The 16,378-nt window shown below is 44.1% G+C and overlaps 1 protein-coding gene across 3 annotated transcripts in view; it reads right to left on the bottom strand.

Moving 5' to 3' along the window:
- The window catches only part of ANTXR1 (ANTXR cell adhesion molecule 1), a 111,145-nt gene that overhangs the window by 30,515 nt on the left and 64,252 nt on the right, over nucleotides 1-16,378 (bottom strand). For 2 of the 3 annotated variants that reach the window (XM_050910288.1, XM_050910289.1), the window contains exons 14-16: nucleotides 10,246-10,287; nucleotides 1,984-2,079; nucleotides 1,273-1,440 (exon numbers count right to left, since the gene is read on the bottom strand). In XM_050910288.1, coding sequence (XP_050766245.1) covers nucleotides 1,273-1,440; nucleotides 1,984-2,079; nucleotides 10,246-10,287 — 306 coding nt within the window. Of the gene's footprint in view, nucleotides 1-1,272; nucleotides 1,441-1,983; nucleotides 2,080-10,245; nucleotides 10,288-11,406; nucleotides 11,512-16,378 lie in introns of those variants that run through there. The other variant, XM_050910291.1, reaches the window with a different exon arrangement.

The raw sequence follows: 16,378 nt of genomic DNA, 5'->3' as shown, positions 1-16,378 counted from the left end.
ATGTTACACACACCCTCTTTGCAGACTACTTGCAGATAAACTGCCTGTAGAGGGTTTCTAAGACCCTAACCAGCATCTCCACTCTTCAAAACGAGATCCAAGCTCCAGTGGCGCAAGGTTTGCAATTGGCATTTTCAGTCTTTTCTGAGACTGATAAATACAGTGCTGCTACAAACAGCCCCAGACTGAAAAGAGATGAGAGGGGTATTACCATTTCCCAAAGAGTTAAACCTGAGAAATAGGAGTGTGGGATCTTTTTTTTTTTTTTCTTTTCATTAGAGCAGTTTTACAGTAGTTAAGCTGTCCTCCTTTCCTGAGGACAGCTTAATTTGTCCTGAATGCAAAAGATCAGCTTTCTGACATTGGAGTGCCCTCATACCACGCCCTGGATGATGCAGCTAATATCTGTTTTGTGTGGTTTGTTTCTCTTAATCCACAAGAAGCATTCACATGTGCAACGAAGAGTCTTGCTTCAGTGAAGTATTCAGTTGCTTGCTTGTTTCCGTTTTGTACGCTGCCAACCATTTGTATTAGTGAAGACAAACTGAAGAACAGCTGCCTGCCCTTGGGACAGATGGCAGAGAAGGAGAGTCTTCCCAGTTCCTGTGGGCAACTGTTGTGCAGCTTTGCATTGCATGTGACCTGATATCACTCTGAATTTGACCTTCCACATCTGAGGCACTCTAATTCACCCAAACACTTCTTGCAGGGCATTCTCTCCTTGTGAGGCGAGCATGCTGCCCTGCAGCAAGCCTGGCCCTGTGACCCACGCCTGCTGGCAGATATCCATCTGCCGCACTGCAATCCTTGGTCTGCTGAGGACAACCCTCCCTGATGACATTGAGCAGCAATTTTCTTTCTATATTCTCCCCTCTTTCTAAGGAAAGAGGATGCTATTTATTCCCTACATCTCAGGGAATATGCAGTGTGGACAAAAGGGCCAGCCCTCGGAAGTGCCGTCGAGTCTGTAAGCACTTTACAGAAGCTAGCTAAGCCACCGGAAGAGATCAGGATCCTATTCTGGTCTAAGAAAGCAATGCAACCCCAAAACCTGATCAACCTGGTGGGAAATTCCCATTGCCCCATGTGGCTTCTTTCTCCAGCACCTCCCTAGGTGCATGTTCAGGGGGACTCCCTCATGCACAGCTACTCTAGCAGCATCTTGAGATCACAGGTTTGTGGACAGTTCTGCATCTTAGCCTTGGATGTGAAAACACTGAATACAGATCTCCTGGAAACATCCTATGCAGTACAACGCTGGACTGGACTTACCTTGATTGGAGAGTACCACTTCCGAGGAGAGGAAGGCCTGCGCATGTTGTTCGCAAGGTTCCTGGGTTCAGGGAACTCGTACTCCTGTTCTGGCATCTTGACCCTGGCATTCTTGGCTTTCTCTAACTTAGCGCCTTCTTCTGTGGAGCCCTTTTCTCCCCAGCGCACCTGAAAAGATGGCATCAGGGCATATTACAATAGTAGCTGCTGCAGAGAGTCACATCCCTGCCGTAATAACTACATCCTTGTCCATATTTCCCAGTGTCCAAATCCAAGGTGAAGAGCGATGCACAGGCTGTGAAGCTTGTTTCTAGACTAGAGCCCAAACTTTGAACTTCTCCTTCTTTGTGATTTATGAGAAATGTGAGAGTGGGGCAGGTTTTCAGAAAAACTGAAAATACTTCCTTGTAATTTGTATGGCAACACTGCCCCTGTATCCCAGGCATGGACCAGGATCTTACTCTACTAGAGGAAAAAGATGCCTAAACCACGACACTGTACTAGAGGAAAAAGATGGTCCCAAACTTCAGGAATCTATGTTTGGCTCTCTCATTCCTATACAAAAACGATCTGGGCTCAGATGTACAAAAAAAGGCTTAAAGAAGTTTATGCCTATCATCTGCTGCATTTCTTTCTGGGTAAATTGCAGGGGGATATCACAGCTCAGTTCAGAAATAAGGTCTTCTGATACATGAACTGGTATCTAATTACCTCCATTCGTTTGATGCCGCCAACTCCTCGTCCACCATAATAAGAGGCATCTACTGTTGGCCATTTCTTCTTTGGAAGGCCATCATCATCCTCCTCCTACAAAACAGAAGGAAGAGGTGGCACTGTTAGGAAGCACGACTAGAGATGGAAAGGAATGAACAGTCACAGGCTATGTGGTCCTCTGAGCCTGCTAGAGCCAGTGCAGTCAAGGTTCTGGTCTCTCACTGGTTGTTTTCCAGAGGATGTACGCTCATGAAAAGAAAACGTTTCATGATATAAACACCACCACCACTTTGTACAGTCCAGCTCCAGCAAGAATGTGATTTTTGCGCCCCCCCCCCCCCCCCCCCCCCCTTTTTTTTTTAAGGAGACTCTGTCTTTCATCATCTTCAAGTTCAGGGAAATAAATTGTTTCCAAGTTGCAAAATCATTGAAGCAGCCACCAAAATAGCACTCAGCATAGCTCAAGAGCTGGGGTCTTTTGGCTGCAAGTCTGGTTGATAAGCTAGCCATGAGTAATGGTAGCAGGAACTTACCTCTTTGCCATCCCTTCACTTATGCCTGTGGTTAGGGGGAGAACTGCTGCTGCTCTGAGGAGTGTTCCCTGACTCATGGCTCCCCATGCTGGAGGAACCCTCCAGGGCCCAGATAAATCATCGTATTGTAGTTCAGATTTGACAGAATGGAGGGAAAAGCAAGAAAGCAAGCAAGTCAAATTTGCTCCCGAGCGAAGGCAAATTAGGAGTACATTTGGAAACAACCCCAGCGTGAATGCCCAACACGGAGATGAGGTTTTTTTGAGATGAGCTGGCCAAGTGTAATAGGATGGAAAAGTCTAATGGAAAAGTTGCAAGAAGGGAATTAGCTCTTATAGTGAGCTTCTGCCTCTGCTAGGGAGGCTGCCCATGGAAGTCCCTGTGGCTTCAGTGACCTTCATGGGCTTATGCCAGCAGAAAGTCAGGCCCTGTGTGAAAAATGAGACTTCGATTCTGTACAAATTTGAATGTGTTCTGCCCTTACATACTGCAGGCAGAAACCTATGGTACGTCACCATACACAAAGTTAACTGTGTTCAGGACCCTGGCCTTCATGACGGCATTCCGATACAGCCAAATTAACAAAACAAGAAAATCTCCTTAAGTTTATTTAAAATGAGTCTAGCTGAAGTTCTAGCAAGTGTATTCTATATATTCCTTACTCTTTGTTGCACTATATAACAACACATATGCTCTGACCTATATATTGCCTTTCCCTTTAATTTCTACAGTTCAGGCTGTGAACTGGCAAAGCAGAAAAGCAGAGTTCATCAGAAACGTGAAGTATTTCCTGTGAAAAATGTGGAGAGAAATGAAAAATGGTCCCTCTCTTTTTTTTCTTTCTTTAATTTTTCACAGGCATTTGGCGAAACTCCAAAACTTAGGAGCTTTCCAAAACTGGAAAAGCCAAAAATACTTTGAAATTGAACTCCCCAGTAGGAAAACTGAAAAACTGGGGGAAAAAATCCAAGACAAACTATGCTTTTCATGTCAAACAAAAGCATTTCTGTTTTTCAAAATACACATAAATTCGGCTGCAAAATTTGTCCTCATCTAAAGGAAGAGTGAACAATTGAGTCATAAATACAAGGTTCCTCTCCTTCATAGCTGACCTCTTTCTCTCGCTCTGGTTAGAGCTGCCGGGGCTCTTTGCTGCAACCTAAGAACTTAATATCTCTGCATGAAGTTTTCCATGAGGACTTTTTTTAAAAAATTGGAATCAAAGCCATCTAAATATTTTCCTTCAGCAATTCTCTTTCTCTCTCCAGTTTAGCACAGACTGGACTTCTCACAACAGGAAATACCAAGGTTTAGGAAATCTTCCCCACAAGCCCTTAAAAGCCCTGCAAGTCACTTCAATCTAAGATAGGAGTGTTTCTGCCAGAACAACAACAGAAACAGCACACGCACAAAAAGACGACAGTGGACACTTGAAAAACAAAGGAGTCACAAGCTTTCTTCAGAATGAGTCTGTTTACATGTTTTGAAGGGCATGGGAGGTTTTGCAACACAAGCAAAAACAAACCCCACCAGTGATGTCCTACACACTTGGCAAATATGCTCACAACACACATGAGTAGCTAAAGAAAAGCAACTGGAAACTTGGGGGTCAGGGTAGGGAGACAGCAGGAAAACGAGAAGGAGGAGGCGTACAATCCCCATGTCCAGCATCCTAGCTCACTGTCCCATTCACAAGATCTGAGCTAATAAACCAGGGCTGAATTCTCACATCCTGGCTCAGTTTTGCCCATATTTTTCTACACTTAGCTACAATGAGGTTTTTGCCTGAGGAAGAACTGCAGAAGGAACTTCAGCTCTGACCCAGCAGCAGCATAAAAAACAGCCCCGGAAAATTCAAGTGCATTTAAGGATGCTGGAAATTGACTGTACAGAACTTGGCATCTTTCCACCCCCAAAATCTGCTTTAGATGGAGCTAGAGTTTCTTTTAAAAAAATAAAAAGAAGCAGGACAGAGCTACATTTCACAGTCAGAGATCCAGATTCGTAACTGCTGGATTTCAGAAAACAAAGATCTGTGTTTATCTCAGAGTCCATGCCGGGCTCTGTATACTTTGACCCTGACCTGAGGGAACCTCATCTGTGGGTAACACAAGGATAATTCAGGCTCCGCTAGGGACATCTGAACCACTCAGGGTAAGAATTCAAACTAAATTTGGCCAGATATAGAAAAAGTTTGGACAACTTACCCCTCTCCCCGCCCTTATAATTATTTTCACAGTTGTCTCTGCAATGCCTGAATCTTGTCAGAATTTAGCATTTATAGAGAACTCTGCCTGCACAAAGTGCTGTAAGACACGACAGGACAATAATTCCTCTGAGTAAGAGATGTTATCATCTAATTTTACAACTGAGGAAACATGGAGGTGAATATGCTGTCCTCAAGGCTTCTGGCTCCTTACTGCCTCCTTTTTCTCCCAACGCCGCACTCATTTCCAAATTGCACGGCCACCTCTCAGATGCAGAGGCATTGTTACGCTTCGAGGACACCTTGCTCCGTTCTCAAGAAACATTTCCTCCCTGCTGTGGAAGGTTTTGCTTGTTACATTATACTCTGCCAGGCAGCTAAATCGCAACTGCATAAACTCGTCGCTTTGTTTTTTTCTCATATCTTTGCCTGTCACTGGCCCAAGCCTGCAAACTACTGTCAGGAAGTACTCACAGGTCACAAGAGCATCTAAGAGAAAACGTTCTACTGGTGCTCTAAGGAGCAGGCTGAAGAAAGACCTCAACTCTCATGAGGCACCAAAAAATCCACACATAAGCTTATCCTTGAGACACAAATGGCTAGAAAACCAGCCTTTGTTGGTCTTACTGATCACAGAAACTCCTAGTTTATCTATGGTACAGATTCTTAAAGATCCTGCCTGAAGTTATATCCTCCAAGCGCAAAGCACTGCATGCGCACAGTTAAGAGAGAACCCCCGTTTTGATGAAGATGAAGAAGAGAGTATGCTGAGTTACTCCCACTCTATAGCTCACACACTGAGCTACAGGAAGATGAAATAAGGTCTTATAAGGTCAAGGGAACTAACACTGGTGCTGCCATTGCAACTGTGGTGTGATTAAACCCAACTTTCACAGCCTCTACACTAACCCAGTTTGCTGTGCTGGGCCTGCCTAGATATTTCACATGAAATTTGGCTATAAAACTCCACACCTTCACGGTGTAATACCTACACCTCATCTGTTGCCAATAACATCCCACATCTTTTTCTTTTAAATGCCTGTCTCTTGAAAGGTTCCTTTTCTCCTCCTCCCATATTTCTGCAACTCACTGTAAAAGGGGAGTAAAGGGGAAGGAAAAGAGCTGGCATACCACTGTGACCTGGCTTTATTTCAGAAATAAGAGAACACATTTCCTGCCTTGGTGTCTACCAAAAATTCCTATCAGATCCTTTCTCTGGAGCTTATTTTGCTATCTCCCCAGCAAGGCTTTTCAGGAAGAGAGAGGAAAACAATTTGGAAAAGATTAATAAACACTAATAAGTGAGGGTGCAAGCAGCTCCCCAGGCAGATGAATCCCTTTTAGCCATTTTCTGGCCTCACAAATGTTGAGTTGTGGGAGAAAGAGATCAGTTCACAAAGATCAAAGTGGTTCAAGCCGAACAGGTGGTTTCATCCGTTGGCTTAACAATAGCTGCCATGCAGTGAGGTAAATTCCTCCTTTTCATGCTGGCCTCCCATGACAGTGATAATTACCTTCAGCATCTCATGACTGTGCTGCTGAATGGTCCTTTCTCTCCAGCACTTTCTTGTGTGTGTTTGCTTTGGTGTATGTGGGTAAGATGACAACAGACATAAGAATTATTCAATTACAGGCTGGTTGGTGGCTTGGCTCTGGTGCCACGCTAGGGGTGACTGTGGAGCTCGGGTGACAGAGCAGCATGGAAAAAACGGGTCTGAGTGATGAGGAAAGGGCACGCTCTGGTCATCTGGTAGATCTCCTGCCTGGTTTTGCCAGACTTCAGGGAACTTTGTGTCGCTGAATCCTTTCTGTGGGAGAAAGCGCTGCCATGACAGAAAATGAAGATCCACAGTGTATTTCAACATTGCCTGGTCTCTGCTTACAGGGCAAGGAAGCAATGAGAAGAGAGCGTGCCTCTCGGGGATACTTTGGAGGGCTCCAGTTTCTGTACCCTCTGACTGCAGTCAGAGTCTGTCCTTCTGTGGGCTGACTAGCAGCAGACCGCTGGCATGGGTCAGGTAGCGAGTAAGAAATTGTTGGAAGCTGCAGAGCCCTGCAGGTTGGGGTTTTTTGATGTAGAAGATGGGCTGCTACAGTGAGAACCTCGTGGTAAGCTTCTGGTCTGAGTTCAGTAAGAGTTGTTCCAATAAGCCCAGCCTGAAGGTGATGGGACACATGAATAAAAGCAGCTGTGTCTTCCTCCAACAGGGCTAGAAAAAGCCTTCCTATTCACTGGAGGTAGAAGAATGTGGTTTTGATCCACCATCAATGACTAATCACAGGCCAAAAAGGTGCTCACTGGCTCCTCGAGGCATTCACCTCTTCCGATTGGCATTAACTCAATCTTTCCTGGCTGTAAGTAAAACCATCTGTCCTTCATCTGGGCTTAACCTCCTCCAGTATCCTGCGTTGTCTGAGGAGCACAGCGGTACGTTGACGACATTTGCAATTTCTGAATGAATTAATTGGAAGTTTCTAGCCAATAATGATTTCCTTCACCAACAGTGAGCGTGTCTCCAATATGTCTCAAAAGGCCTTTAAAGTAGAGTTCAATAAAACCTTTGGCGGGTTTGACAGCAATGCTACTTTCCCTTCATTGTTACAGTATAATGCATTCTCCTTGCAGTGCAAAGACATATGGGCCTCAGCTCCCAAATCTGCTGATGCAAGAATTCCTCTTGTCTTTTTTTTTTTGCCAAGATTTTTGGGAGAAGAAAAAAATCTTACTGTAACTGTAATGCTGCTGCTGCTTAAGGGATTAGCACTCTTTCACGCTGGAGACGAGGAGTTGCTAGGTTTTCTGCAAGGAAGAAAGCTATCTGCAACACCTAAGAAAAACTGGATTGTAGAAAATCAACTCCATCTTCTATTTGTTTTGAGCAAAGTAGAAAAACTGGAGTATCCAACCTTCTGTGAAAGCATCATACTACTGCCAATCCCATTCTGTGGACCAGGCTCTATAAGAGTAAATGGGACCAATGAAATGCATCTTTTCAGAGCTTCTGCTATTTTTCCACTAGCAGGAAGCTCTTCTGTCTGGGAAAAAACGCATAGTACAAGTCACAACTTCAAGCCTTACTAAATTTTGAGCGCTGCTCTGATGCTATACAGTTTCTAAAATAGTATAAACTACGTTTTCCTTTTTAAGAAACCTTTGGCTGCTGATTGTATAAGATGCCTCTAGGATAACTGAGTATTCAGCTTAGGGGATGTGCTCTGGTAGAAAGTACGTGTGAAATTACACCATCAGCCTAATCCCGACAATGTTGGCACATTGTTGTAACCAAAGCCCCCCAGTCCCAGGGTCCGAAACCAGTAAGAATAATAGCCAAAAGATTGTACAGATCTCTTCTTGTACTACCAAGGAAGCAGGTAAACTACAGGTACGAGTTAATGGAATTTTTTGGGCACTGTGCAGTGCCCTACTCTGGGTGCAACCAAAGCCTGGACAAGTCTGCATTTAAAGCCATCACCTACAGGGAGCAAGCCTGACAGCAAGCAGAACAGCATTCTGCTTCTATACAAAGAGGATTTGCCCCACGTTCTCCACAGTACAAGACCAGGTTAGTTTAAAATAAGAAGCCAGCGGCAAATACATTGCTAAAGGAATGCTGTGAAACAGACAGATGAATTGAGGACTGCTTCATCCAAAGTGTTGCACAGACTGTTCCTCTCTGTCAGAATCAGGGCCGAGAGAAAATATAACATGTCCAGAAATATCTTTACACCAGCTTAACTAAACTCTACCTGAGGCAAACTTAAGTGGTCTGATGCAAGTAGTTTATTGTGCAGCAACTGGTCTGCTTTTGCAGCACTTACTGGTTGATAAAAGGCTTCCTTATACGTGAAGCACGCCTTCCCTCTTAGCACAGAGATGTAATTTCCCCTTCCAGTCCTTGGCTAGTGAGCCAGCATTCCAGAATGATGTATTTTAATTAATTTCAGCAATTGAGTCCCTTGGCTTGGAGGCACATGAGATGCAGAACAGAGCATGTGCAATTTTAGGTTAATATTTTCCTTTTCATTCAGAGGATAGAAGCTAACAAAGCTAGTGGATTTACATACAGCCCAACCAGAAACATCTGCCTAGGAAAATAGGCCAGATGCCCGCATATAGAGGCATGGGGAGCACTGGGTCCAAATGCAAATCTCCCTTGGGTCCAGGAATGTTCAGATTTGGAGTTTTGCTTCAGGCCTGTTTTGAAGGGGATGGGTGCCACCAGGATGGAGGTTCTAGTACTGGCCCTGGCTCCAGCTGCCCTGAACTATTTCTCTGTACTCAGTGCAGGCAGGAGCTAGGTTGGATTCCACCTCCGTAGTGTTGCAGAGGACTGAGCTTTAAGGGTGTCTGTCTGCCTTGGCACAGAGCACACTCACTGGGCCAGACTTTATGGAGAGCACAGAGAGGATCATTTCAGCAAGCTTTTCCACTTGCAAGCTGAAGCAGGCAATGAATTTGTCTCCAGATGCAAAAAGCAAGGCGAACTAACCAACGAAACCACTCTGAGCATAGACCTAGGGCTTCTCTTACTTGCATAGTTAAGAGGCACTGATCCAAACCCCAGTGAAGTCAATGGAAAAACTCCCATTGACATCAATGCACCCTGAACACAGCCCAGTGACTCTTCAATGAGATCCCACGTGTGAAATAGTGAAAGCGAAGAACAGACTCATTGCGTGCTGAAAGCAGAAGTACACAGACAGAGGCAGATGAAAAACTGGGCATGTTTCTGGGCAGAGTCTACTAATTAAGTAACGGTGACATAGCTTTAAACCATTTGTTGCTAGATTCATCTAAAAAGCATAAGCACAATTAAGATGAAGGTTTCAATGTTGCTTTACAGTTTCTCTCCATTAAAACTTCCCTGGCTAGTGCAGCTCTTCTGATGTCAAGACAATTTTACTGGGGTTTTATATCTGCTCAGAATCTGGTCCACCGTTGTCAGACACATTGCAAAGACTGTGGGCTGCCTTTACTCACAGCAACTGTAGTCCAAGGGATCAGCATTGTGAGTTACCACTCAGCTGCCAAGAGCTGTTATATATGCTAAACCATCAAAATCATTACCGTGCCATTCCAGGAAGGCAGTTAAGCATATGTTTAGGTTCCATTAACTTCAAAGTTAAACATATGCTTAAGGGTTCTCCTTTTTGTGAATCACAGCCTAACTCTGCAGTGCTGTTCCAACCAAGTGGAAGTATTGTCTGCCTCTGTCCTCCTTTCCTACCTGCTCCATGGAGGTACTGTATACATAGATCTACAGTCACCCTTAAATAAACAAACACCACACCTCTACCTCTGTAGAAAGCAAAGCGAGCAGAGTGAAACACACATGGCAGACATCAGCTAAAAAGCCCCTAGTTTAGCTAAACCACTATTGACTTCAAGGCTACAGAGCTGAGCACAAAGGTTTAAGTGGTCCGTACTCTGCCATGCAGCAGAATCACCACCTCTTGTGAGGAGACTGAACAAAATCTTGTCCTAAACATTGAGGAAATCAGGTTGTCAGTGTTACTCACCTCGCTGTCTTCTGCAGGAGGTGGGGGGGGCTCTTTGATGATCTAGAAGGATCAAAGAGAAACAGAATAGTAAATTCATACTTTGTTCTTTAGCACAATTCAAATGTCGCTTAAAAAAACTCAAACAAGAAAACAATAGAATATGCCACTGTGAACATCTCTGAACTTCGTTACAATACTGCGTGGTTACAGGGTGGCTGTGTGTGCTACTGGTGTCACAGTGACTGAGGGTAAGAGGGGAAACAGGAGGTGTCCCAAAGCCCCACCATATAGACATTTCCTAATTACAGCTCCAGACTCATAGTGCTCAGTAGGTGACCCCTGCCCTATGTGAGGTAATAGCAAATTCAAAGTCATGTATCCTTGATTCTCCAGCCTCCTAATCCCATTAGGAGCCGTAGTCAGTGCTGACTCTAAGCAACAGATAGCAATCTCTGTTTTCACCTGAACAACCATGCTAAAATCAGCGTCTCCTTCTACTGGCCACTGCACACGTGTACAAATCCTGCCTCAAATAATTTATGGTCTGAACAAAGGCTGGAAAGCGAAACCAAGGTGAAGTGAAATGCCCTGGAGACATTGCAAAGCAGTAATAAATCCCCAGCCTCTGTCTCCTAGGCCCATACTTCATTCCAGAAGGCTGTGCCACCTCATGCTCTCATGAAAAATGCTTTTCACATTATCAGGCTAATATAGTTCACTCCCATAAGCTTTAAAAAAAAAAAAAAAAAAAAATATATATACATTTGAGGCTCTCCCAGCGTTTCTAATAAAGCAAGCAGGGTGAGGTTTTAGACTGGTCCAGGATATTCTCCATAGAAACAATTTAAGTTTATGTGGGCGTGAGGCTATTATTTCATGCAAAAAGTTTGCATCTAGGGCTCAGCAGGCAGCTGGCTATTATCACAGCCCTCCACTCCAAGAGCAACAGAGAGCCTTCCAAAGGGAAAGCAGTTGCATACAGGCACGTCAAATATCTCTCCCTTACATGAGACGCACCCCAGTGCGCAGCCATTGCAGTCAACAGATTGAATCCAGCCAGTCATGTCAATGCAATTGCCCCAGGGATGGATTTTCTCTAGTAGTTTTAAGTCCATCTGAATGAGGCAGCTCTTTCTTTACACACCAGGCCATAAGTCAGATGCTGTCAGGGTGCTGAGTGCCTGTGGAGATAGCACTGAGTATCCTCAGCTCCTCTCAGGACTGGGTATTAGGCGTAGAGGCTGCCTAGGCATGGGGTACAGATGTGCAGGCTTAAAAAGTACCCTTCAAAAAAAAAAAAAAAATATCACAGTCCCAAACAATAACAGCTTGGCTGTTTAAATGCAGAAAGGGAAAATGACAATCACATTAAAGGCCCTGAAGATATAAATATTTACAACAATTCCTCTCACTCGTGTTTTTCCTTCTCTGATGAGCTCACTGTTTTTATTTTCCTCTGCAAACCCCGAGTCATGCAATGTGGCCATTAATGAAGAGCATGTGCCTCTGGCTAGGGAGGAGATCGGGGCTGGATCAGTCCTTTGTTTGTATCTCAGCCCAGAGCAATGATGGTTGTAGAGCTCTGCCTCTACCTGTTCCTGGGCAGCAGGGCTTTTTTTTTTTGGTGGCCTACAGTGCCCTCGGGGAACCCCTGCTAAAGAACCTTAGTGCTTAGGAATCAAAACTGAATCTTTGTTTATATGCACAGAAGCACAAAGCACACGTGGAAGCACGCAATGGCATTTGAGGACCGTGCACCCGCTGCCCTGCTCACAACATCGTTCATTCTGACGCAGCAGAACTGTGGGTCAGGCTGTGGCTGGAGAGCCACTGACCACATTAGGGAGAAAGGAGGGGTGATGCCCCAGAGGGGCTCAGGCTGACTAGCAGAGCTGGTGAGCGTCTGATACGGCATCCATCTCTCTCTGTCTACCCTGCGATTCCTAGCTTCTGCTTGCAGCTCTGGCGGATACCAGCTCTTTCCCCGATAGAAAGCAAGTGATGAAAAGTGGATAAAAAGTTGTCTGCATCGCAGTACTGCTCTGTGGAAAGGAAATCATGGGTATCAGCATGGTGTACTCAAAATGCTGCTCCTTGGTTCAAGAGAGAGACAGCATAATCTCTCATATGTCTCTTGACGCAATAAATACTGACACAGCATGTACGATGCACCAAAATACACAGAAGACTTTTCTAGCCACATTTTCAGATACGTTTTGGTCAGTGTGAGGGGTAGCACTTGTCAACAGACCTCCTTTTGAACCAAACCCCTTAATCCAAACCCATTGGATGCTGAGAAACTTCAGATATCTGATCCAAAATATACCTACTGGAAGCGGCCTCATTCCCTCCTCTAACATTATTCTGGTAGAACATCATGGGTTTCAGTGTAGTTTCTCTCATTTGCATTGGCATGAAACATCAGGGTAATCTGTCCAACATATTTGGTCCAGCTAAGCATTCAAACACAACTTCTCAGCCAGTATCACTAGAAACTCTTGAGATTACAGACTTGGAAATGAAGACATGGCTGTGTTTTTCATACATTTGCATTCCTTCTCATAACATACACATACATGCAAACTAACTGATTTCTATAAACAGATCAAGTTTTTTCTGTCACAGTCCAAGTGGGGGGGGAAGATTCCTTCCATTTTTAAGTGCTATGCACTTCTAAGAGCAACTGAACACCCCATAATTTGGCAAGATAGATTGGTTAGTTTGGACAAGTCCAGAGATGGGGAGAGTTTAGTCTTCTCTGCCTTTGAGCCTGTATGAACTTTCAAAGTTCAAGCCTTACAAAAAAATATATTTTCTGTCTTGCTGCCCAGGTCTGGGAAGGCTTTTGGTCTACAAAGAGTACAAATCTTTTCCTTCTCCCTTGTGGATTCTTATAGTTACAGCTGTATGTGCATGAGACCCTTATCCTGGGGTACTGAGGGCAGTGAAGCAAATGGGATCTTTGTGCCATCTCACACAAGTGAGCAAAGCAAGGGCCAAGTGGGAATAACAAGGTCCCAGCGCCAAAAGACAGTGCCTTACACCTGCTCATTTTGCACAAATAGAAACAATGACTCAAGTACAAGAAAGAAAATGCCATTACAGAGAACCCAGTGAGGATACGGCCCACGCTGGCCACCACATTTTGTTCAGGGCTGCACCTCTCACCTTCCCTTTGCCTCGCCAGATGACACACATGGACCTGCTGAACGCAATCAGCTGGGAGCAGGCTTGGCCAAGCAAAATGCTTAGGCTCGTTTAGCTTGGCAAGGCTGAAGTGTTTGTTCATGTGTGCTGCAATTGTTTTGATAACCCCAAGCCATTTCGGTGATTGCTGCTGCAACTGTATCTCCTGTCCCTGTGTTTGAAAGAAGAAAAGTATGATCGTTCAGCAACCATATTTGCTCGCTAGGTGAGGAATACCTGAGGAATACCTGTGGGTTTCTACATCATCGCTGTGCGATAAAAACCTTACAATGTGGTGTTTTGTTTTCAAGTAGTAAAGGCCTGTGGGATGGAGAGGTGGCCACTGGCTTTTCTTGGCAGAGGAAGGAACTTTAAGAGCAGTTGTCAGCACTTCTATACACTTAGCTGTGAAAATTCAGGACAGTAAAGTAATTCTTTGCCTTTCTATCACCTTTCATCACAGATCTCAACATGCATGTGATTGACACAGGTCTCTCTTAGCTGACCCACCCTGATGTCACAGATGCATGGAGAAGCAGCTGTCTCTGATGAATAACCCAGCGTAAAAGCAGAAGAATGCTATTAGCCACCTCCTAGAAGTTTAAAAGCATTGGAGAGGACTGGTTTTCTGTTGCCCTGAAATTTCTGTAGCCATTCAGGCATGAGAGAGCACATGTTGAATCCAAATCTTGCATATTCCAGGAATGTGTCTAGGATGTTTTCCATCTTTGGAGACCAGAAAACTCCACCTGTTTACAGTGTCCAGCAAGCACATACTCAGTAACGGTCCCTGGAGTTTTATATGATAAATAGGGGCAATATGTTTCTTGTCAGTGAAGCGTATCTGCCTTAAGATGGAACAGATCATCATTTAAAATGAAGGCTACATGAGAAAACAGTACAAAATAATAAAGGACTTTGCCTCTAATTAGGACTAAAATTTGGGAAGGGAGCATGCAGTTAACTGAGCAGATTTTTTTGTCCTTATTTACCTTCACTCTTCTGGAAAATACAGAATATGTATTTTTGCTATCCTAATAAGCAGGGGGTTTTTAATAGCATGAACTATGACCCATCTGACTCATCTTCCCCCCTCCCCCTTACATATTTATAGTTTTGATCTCCTCTTAAGTCCTGTGACAAAGTTGCATAGTTTAGTTATGAGTTGGGTAAAGGAACATTCCCTTTTTATTTGTTTCATGTCTGCCATGTCTTCCAAGTACCCATTAAATCCTTGGAGATTTGGTCTACACTTCAAAGTTTCTAATACAAGCAAGAGTCTGTCCCTATTTCTTCATCTGCAGCACAATACGTTCTTCTTCCTAGACATACGAGTAAGAGGTAAATGAAGTCCAACAGGAAAGCTAACTCATCCTTTTAAGTTAACCTCTCTTGTCAGCCTGGAAGCAGATCCAGGAATCTCAATTTTAACTCATTAAAACTAGAAGACAAGGCTGCTTCACACCTAAGACTTCAAGCTGATGTGCACAAACCACATTCAATACAGATCATAGCACATGTCAAAATCATCCACTTATGAAAGACATGACATCATGGAGGAAAAAAAAGCCCTCCATTTAATGAGCCCTGGTACTGTTTGCAACTGAATGGGGCTGACATGCAGTTCTCCAGGGAATGCATGAAAAAAATGTAGCATCTGCAAAGGTCATTCCTTTTCCTAGGCTATTTCACTTACACAGATAAACAAGGCCAGAATCAGTGGGGTTTGCTCCAAGTGTCTGACCCACTTTCTTTGGAAGACTATCTGAATGAAATGCATTTTCTGGACTAAAGAAAAACATCATAGCTACTTTCAGCTATATGCAGAAGCCCTTGCTCTCACTCACTGATTGCTAGGGAATTTTCTGGTTAAGTAAGACTACATCCTAAAAATCTATTTCTCCTTAGCTGGGCTGAGCCAACTTTCTTTGGAAGAGGTGAGAGGCGGCCAGGGAAAAAACAAAGGAAGAAGTCATTTTTATTGAGTTAGTTACTTCCCATGCAGGTCTGGGGCAAAGAACAACAGTGCCTCCTTTGCGTTAAGTATCTGTTGTGGTCTGGAACAAAGGGTGCTGAACCCGGTCAAGATTAATATAATGGGCCTTTGGAACTGGCCTTAAGGAAACGCATTAGCAAGTAAAATGGTTTGGGAATCTGAAGTCTAGGCATATCATCTAAAGGCAAATGGCTACCTTCCTGACTTTCAGAGGGCAATGCTTAGCACTTTCCAAAAAGGGAACTCCATGAAGATCTTTCAGTTTGGACACCCCAGAACTGATGGACACTTTGGAGAATTTGGCTTTAACTTTTTGGTAATGACACATCACAGCAGCACGTCAAAGCACCCTAGTTCAGTGCCTGGCACACCCACTGTTCTACTGGCCCACTTCTCTACCTAGGCTGCTGTAGAGCTGATGGTATTAGACCAGGCAAAATGCCTCTGCTAGGCTATTTTCAGGATCCGTGCTAGCCTGTTTAAAGACGGCCAGTTATAGAGCATTATATCCATATCTAAACCATTCTGATCTGACTGACAGGAGGCTGAGAGGAGCAGAGAACGGCTATGGGTACTCTAGATGATTAATAAGACTGTCTTTATCCTCCTGCTGCCCTTTGTGCACAGCAACTGCAAAATCAGGTTCTGTTATTTACACTACTTTAAACCTACAATAACAGCGCTACCTCCAAATGTTTTGGATTGGCTGTGCTATAAATGAAGACACTCATTTGTGGCAGCATGCATGGATTCAGAGCTTGAATGTTACACACCACTTTAAGCTCCAATAAATTCAGTGAAACTACCACATTATACTAGGTGAGAGCTTGCCTCAATAGCTCAGATCCGAACCAAAGGCAGGGACTGCGGGGTCCACAAGCAAATTCTGCCTGCACATTTGTGTGTCTTTCTCTTGGTTTGTCTCAATAATGTTTCAGATGATTCATGATCCTGTGCTCCCTTCTCTCA

This window comes from Gymnogyps californianus, chromosome 23 (genome assembly GCF_018139145.2).
Source record: "Gymnogyps californianus isolate 813 chromosome 23, ASM1813914v2, whole genome shotgun sequence".
In the NCBI taxonomy this organism is placed as follows: Eukaryota; Metazoa; Chordata; class Aves; order Accipitriformes; family Cathartidae; genus Gymnogyps; species Gymnogyps californianus.
The sequence above is the reverse complement of the archived record's forward strand: the minus strand, read 5'-3'. Positions and strand labels throughout refer to the sequence as shown.